This window comes from Leopardus geoffroyi, chromosome A1 (genome assembly GCF_018350155.1).
Source record: "Leopardus geoffroyi isolate Oge1 chromosome A1, O.geoffroyi_Oge1_pat1.0, whole genome shotgun sequence".
In the NCBI taxonomy this organism is placed as follows: domain Eukaryota; kingdom Metazoa; phylum Chordata; class Mammalia; order Carnivora; family Felidae; genus Leopardus; species Leopardus geoffroyi.
In genome coordinates this window covers 239,654,499-239,670,944 of record NC_059326.1, presented here as the reverse complement: position 1 = coordinate 239,670,944, position 16,446 = coordinate 239,654,499, and the positions used below count along the sequence as shown (strand labels likewise).

The window sequence follows — 16,446 nt, the reverse complement described above, 5'->3', positions numbered from 1 at the left end:
CATCCCCTCAGCCAATGTGTTCTCTTGGACGGGAAGAGAAGGCTAGTCCATCTATGCCAGTGGAAATCAGGTACGAGTCTGTCTACACTGGGGGAAATCCGATGCAGCCACTGGTCTGAGAACACTATTCCAGGTCCCGAGGCTTTGTGAGAACAAAAGTAGAAGCAAGCGCCCCGCCACCCCCACTCCCACCCGCTTCGGAGGGAGGAGCCCCGCGCCCCCGCCCCCACTGCCGCCCAGGTGAGGGCACTTGTGCCTTGGGTCCGCCTGCGGGAGGTGAGAGCGGCTCCCCAGCCCCGCAGGCCTCCCGGCCCCTCCGCCACCCTCGGAGTGGAGCGGGTCGGCCAGGGAAGGGGGCCCGCCCCGCAGGGAGGGGGTCTGCCGGGTGAGGGGGTCCGCCTCGTACGGAGGGTGTCTGCAGGGGGAGGGGCTCCGCAGGTGGAGGGCGTCCGCCCCGCGGGGAGGGGCTCTGCAGGGGGAGGAGGTCCGCCTCGCGGGGAGGGGCTCTGCAGGGGGAGGGGGTCCGCGGTGGGGGGTGGGGGGGGGGTGTCTGCTCCAAGCAGAGGAGGGGGTTTTCCGGGGAGGGGAGGGGGTCCGCCCGACTCGCGCCTCCGGCTCCGGCGTGGCGGGCGGGGCGCCGGGAGAGTCGCGCGCCGGACAGTGGCCTTTATGGGAACGTTTTCCTCCGAGGTCGGGACAAAGGCGGCGCCACCATGGCTCTCAGCGCGGCCGACAAAGGCTCCGGCACCAAGGTAGGGTCCGGCCGGTGGGTGGCAGGGAAGAGGGTCTGAGGGCCCCCGCTGCCGGGGGGAGGAAGCTTTGACTCTTCGGTCACTTAAAGATCAGCTTAGCAAACTTTCGCCTTAACCTCCTGAATATTTCTGAGAAAAATGTGGTTTTCGACACAGGTCTGCAGGGCTAGGCTCTGAAGGGAGTGCTGGGGGGGGGGGGGGGCCTAAAAGCACCTGTGCGGTGGTTGCTGTAGTCTCGTTATTTATTAGCTGGGCACGGAGGGCGAACCGGCCAACTAGGGCGCTCAAAGACAAAGAAGTTGTACTTAAAGAAAATACCGATTGATTTGTTGGTTGGAACTCCGTCGATTTCGGTAACGAACGTAGTCAAGGAAAACAAGAGGGGCCTTTCAGGTTTGGGAAAGCGTGAGACACACGGCTTTGTATTTCTTCGTGCGAAATGCAGAAAGTGTGCTGGGTTTGTCTCCCCTTTTTCCTGTGAAGCTGGATTACAGAGTGTTTGGTGTAATAATTACACTCTCCTCCTGTTACCCACAGCACTTCGACTTAAAAAGTTTAGTTGATACTTTAAGGTGTCTAATTAAGAATTAAAACATATAATTAAAAAATTAAGTTAAATGCAGTTGAAGCTGCATAATTAATAGCTTACGAATCTGCTGTGTTAAACTGGCTGAGCTTTAGGCGGCTGTGGGCGCTGGGGGTGGGGGGGCTTCTCAGCTTCACGGAGCGATTGCAAAGTGGACAAAGTGAGATTCTGCTTTCCGTCTCCCCGAACCTGCTTCCGATTCACGGGATCTCTGGGTTGGGAGGAACTTCAGATGTCCCTTTTGCTCTCAGTAAAAATACACTCAAATTCTGAGATAGTTACCAGCCACACATTTCCCTTCCTGAGGGACTCGTGTCTGTGTCGTGTGCTGGACATCCGACACTGAGGTAATAAACCCACTCCTGCTCCTGATGCGACACCACATCTTGATCTCACTGTGCTTTGGGGGACAAGTGGATGGTCCAGGTGGGCCTCGAGAGGACGGCTAACCTGTGGCACCCAGGGCGGGCCTCATCGTTTCATCCCATTAATGCGGGCCTTGTCTGAAATGGCCTCTGTGAAACGTGGACCCTTGCGTCTGTGTCATCCTTTGGTGGTCTCCCATGAGTACTTTCTTACTGGTAAAGCATCCCCAAAATGCCAGGCTAAGGGAATAAAGTCGGCCCTGAATTTGCCCTCAGGCTCTCTGAGATGTGTGCTCACTGGTTGTATCATCCAGCCAAACACAGGAAACCCCAGATTCCCAGATCTCAGCGTTTTTTTTGTGAGAATAATTCAAGCCCAGTTCACACGCCACCGCCTGCCTCCCTCCCTCCTTCCAAACAGAGCTAATGTGCGTTCTCTCTGTGTTTGAACAAAAATAAAAATCACTCAGAACCTGCTAGTCACCCATTCTACACCGAGAAGCAGCCCTGAAGCGGTGCGGTTTTCCTCTCCACACAGCTGTGCCCTGAAGCAGTGCACCCCTGCTCAGGATTTACCCTCCTGCCTTGTCAGCTCTGGGCTCCTTTTCCTGTACCCCTGCACCCCTGGCAGGGCCTGCCACTCAGTAGGTGTGTACCTAGTGAGGCAGGGAATGAAGAGAAGGAGGTGGGGGTACAGAGGCGTGGGCTGAGAGGTGGCAAATCCTGGCCTGCATGTGTTGATCCTGGGGCACCTTGAGAACCTGGGGTCCCCTGAGCAGAAGGCATCCATAATGACCATCTACCCTACAAGGGGCCAGGGAGGGCAGGTGCCTATGGGGTGGGAAAGAGACTCTGGACCCTGGCCTGGTGCCTGGAGAGCAGTCCCGGGACCTTGGAGATTTGATGTGCACCCACATCCGCCCTCTATTAGCTGTTGCCCTTTGGCCTTGTAGCTCGGCCTCTCTGAGCCTCAGTCTGTTCATTGAAAGGAATAATCACAGCCTGCCTACCTCAGAGCACCATATCGGTTTACTTTAAAAATGGATATGTAGATGCTTCTTGAAAGGTAACCCAGCTCATCATTCAGCTGAATGTTCCTAAGTTGAAGGCTTCTTCTGTCCTTAGAGCTGGGATACCTTTTCAGGTGTTTCTAGGTGCCTCGGTTCACACCTGGGCCCAAATTCTCGAAGAGCTTTCAGATACTGTTAGACAAGTATCTGACCTTACAGAATTTTCCCCAAAATTGATAAAATCAAATTGTGGCTCAGTTAGTTGAGCGTCTGACTCTTGATCTCAGCTCAGGGTTGTGAGTTCAAGCCCTGTGTTGGGCTCCATGCTGGGCGTGAAGCCTACTTAAAACACAAAAACAAGCAAACCCCAAAAGCAAACAAAAACAACAACAAAAAAGATACTTTGCAGTAAATTTCTTCTACGTGACTTTAAAACATCTGATGTTTCTAAACCCGAGAAAGGGATGAAATCTAAGACCTACAACAGTTTGGGACATAAATTAATTTGAAATTCAGCACTAGAGTTGTTCAAGTCAGCAAGGTGGCAAGTATGTGCACCTGCCCCACAGAAATGTTACCTGCCTGTAGCCCTGGACCCAGAGACCCCCAGCCTCAGTAGGTGTCACCCTCAGAAAGCTCCCCTGGTCATCCTGCCTGCACCCCTTCCACAGCCACACACCCCCAGCGCCTTTCCTGCTTGGCTTCACCATACTAGGGCCTCCGTGGGAGGGTCTGAACTAACCTCACCTTGTGCCTCACCTTTGTTGACCGCCTGTCTCCCCAGGCAGTACCGACTTTGCTTCATTTCACTTGCTTCTCTGGTGCTTATAATAGTGCATGGCTTGAAGTCGGTGCTCTACAAATGTTTGTCACGTGGTGGTTACCCACCCCCTCTTTTGAAGCCCATTTTGATTCCCCTGCCCAGCCCCAACCTCCTGTGGGCCACACAGGTACAGAGCCTACCCTGTGGGATTCCTGTCTACTGCTTCGCCCCTGACCTAAGCTAACATCACTTCCTGGGACTTTTGAGAGTGAAAACAACCACCTCAGAGGGAGCAGCTGGGTTACAGTTGAGTCTGGGAGACCTTGTCTAAGTGTCAAATGGTCAAAGCAGGTCCGAGACAGTTATAGGGAAGGCTTGACAAGACCCCATTCGAGGTAACGAATGTGTTCCGCATGTGTGTTTTGGGGTGGGGACAATGGTGCACGGAGCAGAAGAGAAGAAATGCCTGAGTTAACTTTAAATGAACAGAAGGGACAGCCAGGAGAAGGGTGACCCGCCCCTTCATTGTCAAGCAGAGGAACCACGGTTTGGTAGACAGCTTTGACCCAGAATTAGCCGCAGGCCGGTGTTCTCACCTGGAGAGTGAAGAGGGCAGAATGACTCGGATTTCTCCGGCTCTGTCTCCTGCCAGGATGGGACATAGGGCAGTGTGCCACCATGGCAGAGGGCTCGGTGACTGGGGATGCATTCTGTTCAGCCAAGTTCCAGTCCTGGTTTCCCCACTGAGTGAGCAGGCAGGCAGGCAGGCCCCTCCATCCTACCATCTTTAGGACAGGGATGACAGTAGTATCATAATGTGCTTAAAACAGTGTCTGATATATAGTAAGTGCTCAATAAACGTTGGCTATTATTCTGGGATCCTATGATAGAAAGGGAGAGAGATTTTCCTAAAAATAAGAGATGAAAAAAAGGTTTTTTTGTCTTTTATTTTTGAAGTCCCTTGAGGAAAAATATCCAATGAAGTTATCTTCAAGGTGTGTTGACACTCAAAGATATCACCGGGAAGAGGAATTACAATTATAATTATTTTAACAATATAATTGTCTATTTTTTAAAGAAACGTCTTGTGGAAGTGACAAATCAATAGACCATGAACTCCACTTGAAATCAAGGGTCCTGGAGCCTTCCCTATGGCTTATTCAGAAAGACTAAAGAAAACGTAATTGGGATTCATTCAGCCTAGCACACCACACTGGGTAACAGAGTGAGCATTTAGTTCTCAAACTGAGAACACATGTGCATGTCCAGAGACTCTGACCTTCTGAGACCACAACCCAGAGGATCTCGGTGACCAGTGATGCAGGCAGAATGTAATCTCTCCCTAAAGTACAACATTTAAGTAGGAAAGCACATGGGAGAGTCGGTGGGGTAGGGCAACAACAGCAACAAATGAGAACAGATACTAGCACAGATACTGAAAAGTTCTGGAACTCATTTTTTTAAATACTATTTTGAGGTGAAATTCACATAGACTGTTTCAGAGCAAACAATTCAGTGGTATTTAGTACGTTCCCAGTGCTGTGCATTCCACTACCTCTGCCTAGTTCCAGAACATCTCCATACCCCAAGTAAAACCTCACACCCATGTAACAGTTTCTCCCTGTTCCAGCCTCTCCCATCCTCTGGAACCACTAGTCTGATTTCTCTCTCTGTTCAATTGCCTACTCTGAATATTTTGTATAAGTGGAATCCTATAGTATGTGTCTTTTTTATTCCCAAATACATATAACATACAATTTATATGTACTGACTGTTAGTCCTCACAACCCCTCCATCCTGTGAATCTGAAACTCTGTCACTGTTAAACAGTGGCTCCCGTTCTACCGCCACCCCTAGCCCCTGCCTGCCGACATTTTACATTCTGTCCTCATGGTTGTAACTACTCTAAGGACCTTCTATAGTATTTGTCTTTTTGTGATTGGCTTATTTAACTTAGTATAAAATCCTCAAGATTTTATCCATATTGTAGCATATGTCAAAATTTGCTTCCTTTTTAAGACTGAATAATATTCTGCTGCATGGATATACCACAATTTGCTTATCCATTCATCTGTTGATAGACATTTATACTGTTTCCACCCTTTGGCTTTTGCAAATAGTGCTGCTATGAACATGTGTTTACAAGTTTTTGTGTGTAAGATATTTTCATTTCTTTGAGTATATTTCAGGGTCATATGGTAATTCTGTGTTTAACTTTTTGATGAACCACTGAACAGTTTTCAACAGTAGCTGAACCATTTTACGTATCCACCAGTAATGTATGAGAGTTCCAATTTCTCCACAGCCTTACCAACAGTTGTTACTTTTTTTTTTAATTATTATAGTCATCCTAATGACTGTGAAGTGATATTTCATTGTAGTTTTGGTTTGCATTGCCCTAATGACTACTGATGTTGAGAACTTTTTACATGCTTGTTGGAAAAAAAAAGTCTATTCAAGTCCTTTGCCCATTTTTAAGTTGGGTTCTTTATCTTTTTGTTATTGTGTTCTAAGAGTTCTTTATATATTCTGGATATTAGACTCTTATCAGGTGTATGGTTTGCAAGTATTTTGTTCTATCTGTTGGTTGTCCCTTTACTTTCTTGATAGTGTCCTTTGATGCACAAAGTTTTTTTTTTTTTTTTAATTTTTTGATGTTTACTTATTTGAGAAAGAGAGATAGAGAATGAGCAGGGGAGGGGCAGAGGGAGAGAAGGAGACACTGAGTCCGAAGCAGACTCCAGGCTCTGAGCTGTCAGCACAAAGTCCATTGCGGGCTCAAACCCATGAACCTTGAGATGATGACCTGAGCAGAAGTCAGAGACTTAACCGACTGAGCCACCCAGGTACCCCAAAGTTTTTATTTTTAATGAGGTCCAGTTTATATATTTTTTTCTGTTGTTGCTTGTGCTTTTAGTGTCGTATCTAAGAAATCATTGCCATTTGCAAGATCATGAAGATGTACGTCTATGTTTTAACAGTTTTCTGATTTTAGTGTTTATATTTAGGCCATAGATCCATTTTAGTTAATTTTTGTATTTGGTGTGAGGTAAGGGTCCAACTTCATTCTTTTGTATGGGGACATCCACTTTTTCCAGCACCATTTGTTGAAGAAATTATTTTCTCCTTCTTAAATAGTCTTGAAACCTAGGTTGGAAGTCAACTGGCCGTAATTGTGCAGGTTTATTTCTGGATCTTCAGTCCTTTTCTGTTGTTCTGTGTGTCTGTCTTTATGCCAGAATCACACCGTTTTGATAACTGTAGCTTTGTAGTGGGTTTTGAAATCAGGAAGTGTGAGTCCTCCAACTTTGTTCAGGATTGCTTTGGCTGTTCAGGGCCCAGTGAAATTCCATATGAATTTGAGGATTATCTTTTCCATTTTTGGGAGAAAAGGTCATTGCAATTTTGAGAGAGATTGCATTGAGTTTGTAGACTGATTTGAATAGTATTAATATTTTACCAGTATTAAGTCTTCCAATCCATAAACCTGGGATGTTTTCCCGTTTCTTTAATTCCTCCCAACACTGTTTTGTAGCTTCCAGTGTTCAAGTCTTTCATCTCCCTGGTTAAATATGTCTTAGGCAACACTCACCACTGTTATTCAGCGCAGCACTGGAAGTCCTAGCCACAACAATCAGACAACATAAAGAAATAAAAGGCATCCAAAGTGATAAGGAAGATGTAAAGTTTTCATTATTTGCAGAAGAACTGCTATGCTATATACAGAAACCCTGAAGACCCCACCAAAAAACTACTAGAACTGATAAATGAATTCAGTAAGGTCACAGGATACAAAATCAATGTACAGAAATCTGTTGCACTTCTATACACTAACAATGAAGCAGCAGATGGCCAGCACACTGATGTTCAATATCACTTAGGGAAACGTAGATCAAAACCACAGTGAGATATCACCTGCACGTGTCAATGGCTCAAGCCAACAACACAGAAAACAAGTGTGGGTGAGGATGTGGACAAAAAGGGAACCCTCTTGCGCTGTTGGTGGGAATGCAAACTGGTGCAAGCCACTGGAAACAGTATGGAGCTTCCTCAAAAAATTAAAAATGGAACTACCCTATGACCCAGCAGTTGCACTACTAGCTGTTTACCCCCCAGAAATGGAAACATTAATTCAAAGGATATGTGCAGCATTGTCTACAATAGCCAAACTATGGAAGCAGCCCAAGTGTCCATCAATTGATGAATGGATAAAGAAGATGCAGTATATATATACAATGGAATATTAGTCAGCCATAAAAAAATTATGAAATCTTGCCATTTGCAATGACATGGAGTGAGGAGAATAATGCTAAGCAAAATAAGTCGGAGAAAGACAAATACCATATGATCTCACTCATGTGGAATTTAAGAAACAAAACAAATGAGCAAAGGGAAAAAAGAGAAAGAGAGAAACCAAGAAACAGACTCTTAACTATAGAGAACAAGCTAATGGTTACCAGACGGGAAGTGGATGGAGTGAAAGTAGGGAATAGGGATTAAAGAGCATACTTATCAATGATGCAAAAAATAAAAAATAATAAAATGAAAAAAAAAGTATCTTAGGCATTTTATTCCTTTTGGATGCTATTATATACTGGAATTATTTTCTTAGTTTCATTTTTGGATTGTTCATTGCTAATGTATAGAAACACAACTGATTTTTGCATGTCGGTCTTGTACCCTGCAACTTTGCTGAACCCATTTATCAGTTCTAGGTAGGTTTTTTGTGGATTCTTTGGGTTTTGCTATATATAGGATTGTGTCATCTATAAACGGAGATCATTCTACTTCTTTATTTCTAATTTATATGCCTTTAATTTCTTTTTCTTGCCTAAGTGCTCAGGCTAGAACTTCCAGAACAGTGTTACATACCAACAGGGAAAGTGGGCATCCTTGGCTTGATTTTGATCTTAAGAGAAAAGCTTTCAGTATTTCACCATTGAAGTTAGCTGTGGATTTTTATAAGTGCCTTTTATCATGTTGAGAAAGGTCCTTTCTACTCCTAGTTTTCTGGAAATTTTGATATGAAAGGGTGTTGGATGTTGTAAACTGCTTTTTCTGTATCATTTAAGATGATCATAGACTTTTTTCTTGGTTTTATTGACGTGATGTTTTATATTGATTATTGAACCACACTCGCATTCCTGGGATGAATTCCACTTGGTCATGGTGAATAATACTTTTAGTAATGCTGCTAAATTTGGTTTCCTGGTTTGTTTGTTTGCTTGTTGGTTTGTTGTAAGATTTGGAATGAGTTTTATAACTCTGCTTTTATATTCTATTTTTTTTTAATGTTTATTTATTTTTGAGAGAAAGTGCTCATGCGCTGTGAGCCAGGGAGGGGCAGTGAGAGAGGGGGACAGAGAATCCAAAGCAGGTTCTGTGCTGACAGAAAGCCCAATGTGAGGCTTTAACTCACGAACTGCGAGATCATGACCTAAACCAAAGACGGACACTCAACCGAGCCATTCAGGTGCCCCTACAACTATGCTTTTAAATGTCATTATATTGTACGAGGATATATCTTAAGAAAGTAAGTTTTGAAATGAGAAATGATCTTTTTAAGAAAAAAAGTTTGTGTCAAAGGCAAGCATATGAAATGAGTAGGAAATCTGCAGAAATTTGAAACTAGTTTTTAAGACTTCAAAATGTAACTGACTGGAGAAAAATAGTCGCTGGGAGAAGGTCTATGTGAGGTTAATCCATGTAAAACATGTCGGTAGTGCCTGACACTAGAACCATCATGTGGCCATTGTGGGGTGTAAAATGAGGCACGCAAACAGTGCTTGCTTCCCCTTAACATTGCAGTTTTCTTGTCTTACAACCCCTGCTGGCTGTCAGCTAGGACATAAATCTTTGTATCCTTCACTGTGTTTAGCACATGGTAGGTAATCAATGAATGCACTATGGTGTTCAGTGTGGAGAGGACAGTGGGTGCCTCTGTGAGCATCTTTTTTTTTTTTTTAAGAGAGCACAAGCAAGCATTGGGGAGGGGCAGAGAGAGGAAGAGAGGGAGAATCCCAAGCAGGCTCTGCACCAGCAGCACAGAGCCCAACTTGAGGCTCAAACTTATGAATCGTGAGATCATGACCTAAGCTGAAACCAAGAGTTGGACGCTTCACCGAGTGAGCCAACCAGACACCCTCTGTGAGCACCTCTCTCTCTCTCTCTCTCTCAAAATAAATGCATAAATTCTAAAAAAAAAAAAAAAGGGGGGGGGGGGGGGAGGGAGAGAAAGAGGACAGACAAGGAGGGAAGAGACAGCAGAAACAAGGGGTTGATTGATCAGGACCAATGGCCACATCACTTATTATCCAAATTGGATCGCTTTGAGGGGAAAAGAAATGTAATGCCAGGACCATAGGTGAAAAATCTGGGAAATGCCGGATAGGGTTGCTAGCCTAACTTGGGTGCTCCTGCCTTCTGCCGACAGCATTCTAAACGACTGGGGTAGGTCCCCACTGTGGGTGGGGGTTGATCATAGACTGGGTGCCCTCAGTCCCACTGTGAGCACCTCTGAGCCAGACTGTGCAGACGTGCTGGCTACAGAAGCCACTGGCAGAACTGCCGTGTGGAGCCAACCGGCGCCCCACCGGCAGGTGTGGATGCACCCTGTCCTCATGTACCTGCATACTCATTGTGGCCTTCCCAGGTCCAGGCTCCTGTGTGCTGGGCCAGGCCACCGCTGGGAGTCACGCCTCTTGTCAGTGGTTTCCCAGTGGGCACCAGCACCTCCTTCCCTCTGTCCTGCATTCACCGCTCATGCTCCAAGGGCTCCCTCTGTTCGGGATTCCAGACGTTGGTAAGCCACCTGCTGTGCCCATTCTGAGTATGGCTCTGGGCTCCGGGCTCCAGGCTCCAGCCTTATCCTTAGACTCAAGATCCCCAACTGTCTTGTCCAGTGCATCCTTCTCTACCCCTCTCTCAGGCACCCGTGTGGGAAACCTCAGGGACCTGTTCACGTCATGTAGAGCCATACTTGCCAGACATGACTTTGCCTGGGGCCACTGAGCTTTGTGGGCCAGCTCAGTGGTGACTTCCTGAGTCAGGGAGACAGTGAGAAGTGTGATTTAGTACTCCAAGTGCATCCATCACAGGTTTCTCGTTAGAATGACTTGTTTGTTGTTCTGATCATGTATACAGAATTCACATTTTCCCCTAAAAATCCTTAAATTGTACTTAACCAAACTCCCAGTTACCTTACCTTCCTGCACATCAGTATGGCCTCATCATATGTCCCTATGAAGCCTTCCTAGCCAGAACTTCAAACTTGAAGCCTTCGTTCCACTCTGCTTCTGGGACAGGCAAAGGTGCTTCAGCCCAGACCCAGCACCAATTCCCGAACAACCTCAGCCCGGTGGCAGCAGTCAGCACGTGTCCCGCTCAGACTAAAGATTGTCTACGTCACAAAGTCCTTCAGGAAAAGTACAGGCATCATTTGTAACTTAAAAATATATCTGTGGTTTTCCATTAACACCACATTAGATAGAGCCTTCTCATTCATGGTTAAAATGAAACGAGTTTAGGTAGCCGGGTGCCAGCTACCTTCAAGTCATAATCAAGCTGGGAAACACTGACCACCTGAGAGAGACTTTTCTAGGGTGCCTGTGCTCCTGTTTGGAAGAGCCCAAATCAGGCTGATGCCCAGCTTTCATCACAGCTGTGGCTGGGCCCCTGCTCACAGGGTGCTTTGGGGGAGATGTTAGGGTCGCATTTTTAAACTACTGGTGCCAATACACAATGTCACGCTCCCACCTACCACGTCTGTGCCTACTCTTCCTTTACTTGTATTGGAATATAATCGGAAAGTATAAGAAACACATGTCCTTCGTGATAGAGGTGGAGTCTGCTATCACACGTACAACTCAGACAAATTAGTTTCAATCCTCCCTCAAGAGTGTTTGTTTCCCTGTTGGAAATGTGCGTGAGAAAGGTGTGGGGAGGCCAGGCGTGCTACCTAAAGATGCTGCCAGGCAGACGCTGGCAAAGCAGCTGGACTCAGACAAAAGGGCACTTCCTGTGCTTTTGCAGGTGGTTTCTTTCACGCGGTTTAACAGTAACGTGAAAACAAAAGGACAACACAAAACTTGGAGGGAAGAAATCTGTTTTTCTCTTTCTACATGAAGAGCCGCACATCTGGTCGGGCTGACACATTTCAAGTGCACTTTGGTTTCCTGCCAAAGGGTTTTCCGGGTAAGTTAGGTGGGAAAGAATGGTCATGATCAGTCACTCCCCTAAAGAACTGCAAATAGGGGTTCGGGCCTGTCTGCATGTGCGTTGTGCGTAGCTCCCTCGAGCTCTGCTGTGGATCAAGGGCTCGATGCAGGACTCAATGTGGGAAAGTCAGGTTTGGTATAGCAATTAGGACTGAGGGGCATTTTCAGGTTGGCATAATCTTTTCTGGTCTTGCCACAGTTAGAGTGAACAAAACGCTTTCTTGCAGCCGAAGTCACATTTCAGCATGAGGGAGCCAATCTGCATGGATTGAGGTAATGGTCGCTCTTGCACACTTTCTATCAGGCACCTTCAAAGAGCTAAATTCAGTCAAAATGTCTCAAGAACCGACACTTCATTGTCAGTTTGCATTCTGTACTAAAAAGTAAAAAGTTTCAATGTTCTTTTAAGATGAAATATGTTCTTACCTTTGTGGAATGAGTGAAGTAGATTCATGGTATTCTTCCTGTTTTACAAACGAAGAAACCAGATATGCAGAAGTCTTGGGGACTTTGTGCTATGCCACAGTCAGTGTTTACAGGTGTGATGTTTACAGGTGGGCCCCAGGATGCAGCTCACCACCTGGCCAGCGACAGCTCCTCTTTACCGGCACGTCCACGGGGGCACCTCCGTCCCTTCCGGGGGTCTGTTTCTCATCCTGCCAGCCCTGTCTCCCTCCTGCCCACCCTTCTTTCTGCTTCTCTGGTGGGTTTGCTTCCTCTCTATGCTGAAGGCAGGACCGTGTCTGTTTGTGCAATTACTGCAGGACTAGCAGGTGAGCAGCAGAGCAGGGTCACTCCCTGGTTGCTGCTGGCGTGATGGGCTTCCCAAGCCAGGGCAGGCCTTGCTCTGGGACCTTGTGTTTGTGGTTGCCTCTGTCCTGGTAATGACCAAGTGAACATGTGACCCGTGGCAGGGACGGTGCTTGAGCTTCCCGTGTGCACTCGTAGTCACCTAATAGATGCTGGCATGAAAGGTGCATTCCAAGACTTTCACAGCTCCCTAGTTTGGGAGTGTCCTCGTTGTATATTAGGCTGCTAAATGCAAAGAAGGATAATGAGGACCTTAAATGACTGCTTTTTTAGTGCATTTGATGTTGAGAAGAAATTAATACCACCCCTGGAGACAGAGCCGCTGGGTACCACCCTCAATCGCAGTCAATCACATTGACTGCTGCTCTCAAAGCACACATGGAATAAAGCTGTTCGTGAACGAAATCACTGACAATTAGTTGGAACTTGGGTGTTGAATCAGAAGTGGTGGTGTCAACCAAGCCCTCACTCATCCAGCATCTTCATCGAGAAATGTAGCTGTTCTGGAGCCAGAGTCCATGCAACTCATGGGGCAGCAGACAGGGAAGGAGGGTGGGGGCTGCCCCTTCATCCACCCACTCATGCCCCTTGGCTGCCTTGCAGGACTTCCTTCCTTAAGGGTGGGGTCAGCAAACTTTCTATGAAGGGCCAGACAGTAAGCCTAGAGGCTTTGAAGGACCATTCTCAGCTCTGCCTTTGTAGCACAGAAGCAGCCATAGGCAATGCATGGAATGAGGGTGTCTGTGTTCCAATAAAACTTCCAATATGAGCACTGACATGTGAATGTCATATAGTTTCCACGTATCTGAATTAGTATTCTTCTTTTGTTTTTTCTTCCGACCACTGGGGTCATGGTTTGCTGACCCCTGAGTGTTGCATAGAGACCAGCAGGGACAGAGGAGCTAGGGTGGCACCAGGACGTCCCCACACCTCCAGGTGAAATCCTGGATGCTCCAACTGGTGGTTAGAGGATGAAGAGGCAGCTTTTCCAAAGAACACCCAGTGGAAGATTCTGAGTGTGTCTGGTTGAGCGAGATTTCCTAGAAGATAAAACCTCCTCGGTTCCAGGCAGATTCTGACATCAGGCCCCCATAGGTAGGATGGAATGCCTAGTGACAAAAGTGCATAATTAACATAGACTTTCAGGACTGGGTGGCTCTGCCCATCATGGGAGTCACATGTGCAAACATGGTGTAAACTGTGAAGTGCCGTCTCGTTTGCCAGTTCTGGCTTTACAGTGGGGAGGTTTGGCAGCCACACAGCAAGCCACACAGGTGTGTCAAAGCCCTGCTGGGTGCCTGGGAGCCGAGGTGCTCAGCACTCCTGTGCCCTGGTTCAGAGGCAACTCGTGGAAGAGGGCCCGAGGGGGCAATAGCCCAGCAGCTGGGCGGCCATGACACCTCCATTGTCCTGCTGCTGACTCAGTGTCCTATCTGGGGAGGATTGGTTGTAGAAACATTTGAGAAGTCATGTTTATATATTTGTTTTCTCACATAGGATTGGTTCTATTTGTGACTGTTTAATGTCAGGCCCTAGATAGGAAAGCAGGTGCCTCGCAACATGATTAAAATGGAGACCTAGATCCTCCTGGAACAGAAAAGGGATCATGTTGAAAACAGGACTCTAGCTTCTGAGCTGCGCACATTCCAGCTGGAGGGCTGAAGGGCATGTGTCGACAGGGGAGGACGCAGCTGCCTGTGGCTCATCCTCAGGAAGAGAGCCCCTGGCAGGCCCTGTTGAACACACAGGTGTCATGGGCCAGGCCCTCTCCTGAGGTCCCTGCCCTCGGACCTCAGCCACCTGAGAGTTCCTCCCAGCTAACGGTTGAGGAAACCCTGGCCCAAAGTAGAAAGCAAGCAGGGAGCACAGGTCTGGCCCATATCTGACACAGGCAGGGACCTAGAGGCACGCACAGCTGCCCCAGTTGGTGGCACAGTGGGCAGGGGTGGGAGGGAGGATCTGCCAGGCTTCCTCCTTCAGAACAGGCTTTCACTGACAGCACCTGCCAGTTCCACGTCAGCAAGTTCTTACGCTGCGTTAGTCTGGGAAGCTGGGATGAGAAGGAAGAACATAGAATCAGTTTTAAAAAGAAGTTGGTGGAGCAGAAGCCACCTGGAAGGTTCTTGCTGCAGGTGATTGGGCATCTGAGGGGAGGAAAGAAAGGGAGGGGCCCTGCAGCCAGCCTGGCAGCGATCTGAGCATGGTTCTGAGCATAGAATTACAAAGGGGAGCCGTCCCAACATGCCGGCCGGCAGAGACTGCCGCCATCCGGCTGTTTAGCCCTGTAGACGGATTTCCATTGTCAACAATCCCCAGCACCCACAATCCACTGTAATGTGAACACCAGCTTCAGAATTGCTGAAGTCAGGCAACTATGTGTTTCATGTTTGTTTGGTAAGGTGTGTGTAAATTCAGAAAAGACATTTCAGGGTTGTGTTTGGAATTACTCTTTTCTGGATTCACCTCCTGGGCCAGTTGCATAAGGTGCAGCCCTGAAGCTTGAACCCTGAAATAGTGATTTTGTTTGGCATTCTCCTGGTTTTCTTTTCTCCCTGAAAACTAGAAAATATCGACACCTAGACAAAGCAGAGGCTGTGGATAATGATGCTCAGATTTGAGATGCTTTTGGAACACTCCTGGAGATACAGCCGAGATTGAGATATGCCACAGGCACCTCCCCTGCTGGAGGCACCATGCCAGCAGGCTGGAGACAGAGTCCCAAGGTCCTGCTCCTCATTCTACCCTGTGGGGCGTGGTCTCCCTGGGAAGCCTCTCAGAACCAACTCCAGCTCAGGACGCACCGACGTGTCTGCAGGCAGCTCAGTCCCTCCAGGTGCATTACAGGACACCAATCCAAGAGGGCTCCTGGGTAGAGGTGGTAACCCATGCCAAGGTGTGTGCTGTGGCTGCCGTGGGGAGGTAAAGGCCCTGAGTTGGGGTGTCCCCTGGGTCTGTGTTCCAGGTCCTAGGGAGTGTCAGTCACGATATGCAGGTTATGCCACATGACCAACGCCCCCCACATCTCAGTCATCAGCACCGTGATGACCGGTTCATGCTACGTGCCCATCAGGGTCATCATGTCAGTTTTACTCTGGGGTCCAGGCTCATGGAACAGCTTCTCTGGGGTGTTACCCATCTTGTGGCAGAGGGAAAGGTAGCGTATCGGAGCACGTGCTGCCTCACAAAGTCTCTGTCAGAACCCGCATCTGCCACTGCCGCCACGTTTCTTTGTCATGTGGCCGCGCCTGATGCCGATGGACAGGGACATGCCATCCTCCCCAGGGAGGCAGGGATTCTGTGAAAAACAGCTCACCACAGAAAGACTGCTCTGTTTTTTGTCAGTTCAGTACCTTACTGAGATGCGGACGGGCATTTCCCCTGTCCAGCATTATGGAGGCCCAGCGTTCCTCAGAGGGATCTATCCTCCCTAAACGAAGCGGGATTTTAGAGCCCAGACATATTTGTGGTGAACATTTGGCCAAATATTTCCCTGCCTCTCCCTTCTAAAGATCCTCTAGACATGTCAGGATGTAATCCAACACCATGAATGTGCGAGGAAAGGGTCACGTGGTGCACAGCCCAGAAGCAGACCCCCAGTTTTGAAGACGCACAACTAGAAGGCAGCTGAGTGCTGAGTAGGCAGCTCTGAGCTTGAGAAAGAAGACTCACCTCAGTTGGGAAGGCGGAGGAATGTCTGAGGAAGCTGTGAAGTGAACTGCCGTGGCCCAGGGGTCAGAGCCTGGGGAGTGTGCTGGTCGGGGAGAGAAGGCCTAGCCCTCAGGTGTCAGACATAGCTGCCTGGGCCCAGGAAGGGCCCACAGGTGGTGGCTGGAGTCAGCAGTGGGGCCGGGTGGAGAGTCAGCCTGAGATGCTGACCCATAGGGAGGTGTAGACAGACCAGATGGAGGCAGGCTGGCGCGTCAGGCCAGCACAGGGGGCTAGGC

At 47.9% G+C, this 16,446-nt stretch overlaps 1 protein-coding gene across 6 annotated transcripts in view; it reads left to right on the top strand.

Moving 5' to 3' along the window:
• Positions 1 to 221: 221 nt before the first annotated feature.
• The window catches only part of PLEKHG4B (pleckstrin homology and RhoGEF domain containing G4B), an 85,828-nt gene continuing 69,603 nt past the window's right edge, over positions 222 to 16,446 (top strand). For 5 of the 6 annotated variants that reach the window (XM_045443673.1, XM_045443663.1, XM_045443681.1 and 2 more), the window contains exon 1: positions 590 to 752. In XM_045443673.1, the coding sequence (XP_045299629.1) occupies positions 714 to 752 (39 nt within the window). In that variant the 5' untranslated portion in view covers positions 590 to 713. Of the gene's footprint in view, positions 277 to 589; positions 753 to 16,446 lie in introns of those variants that run through there. The other variant, XM_045443644.1, reaches the window with a different exon arrangement.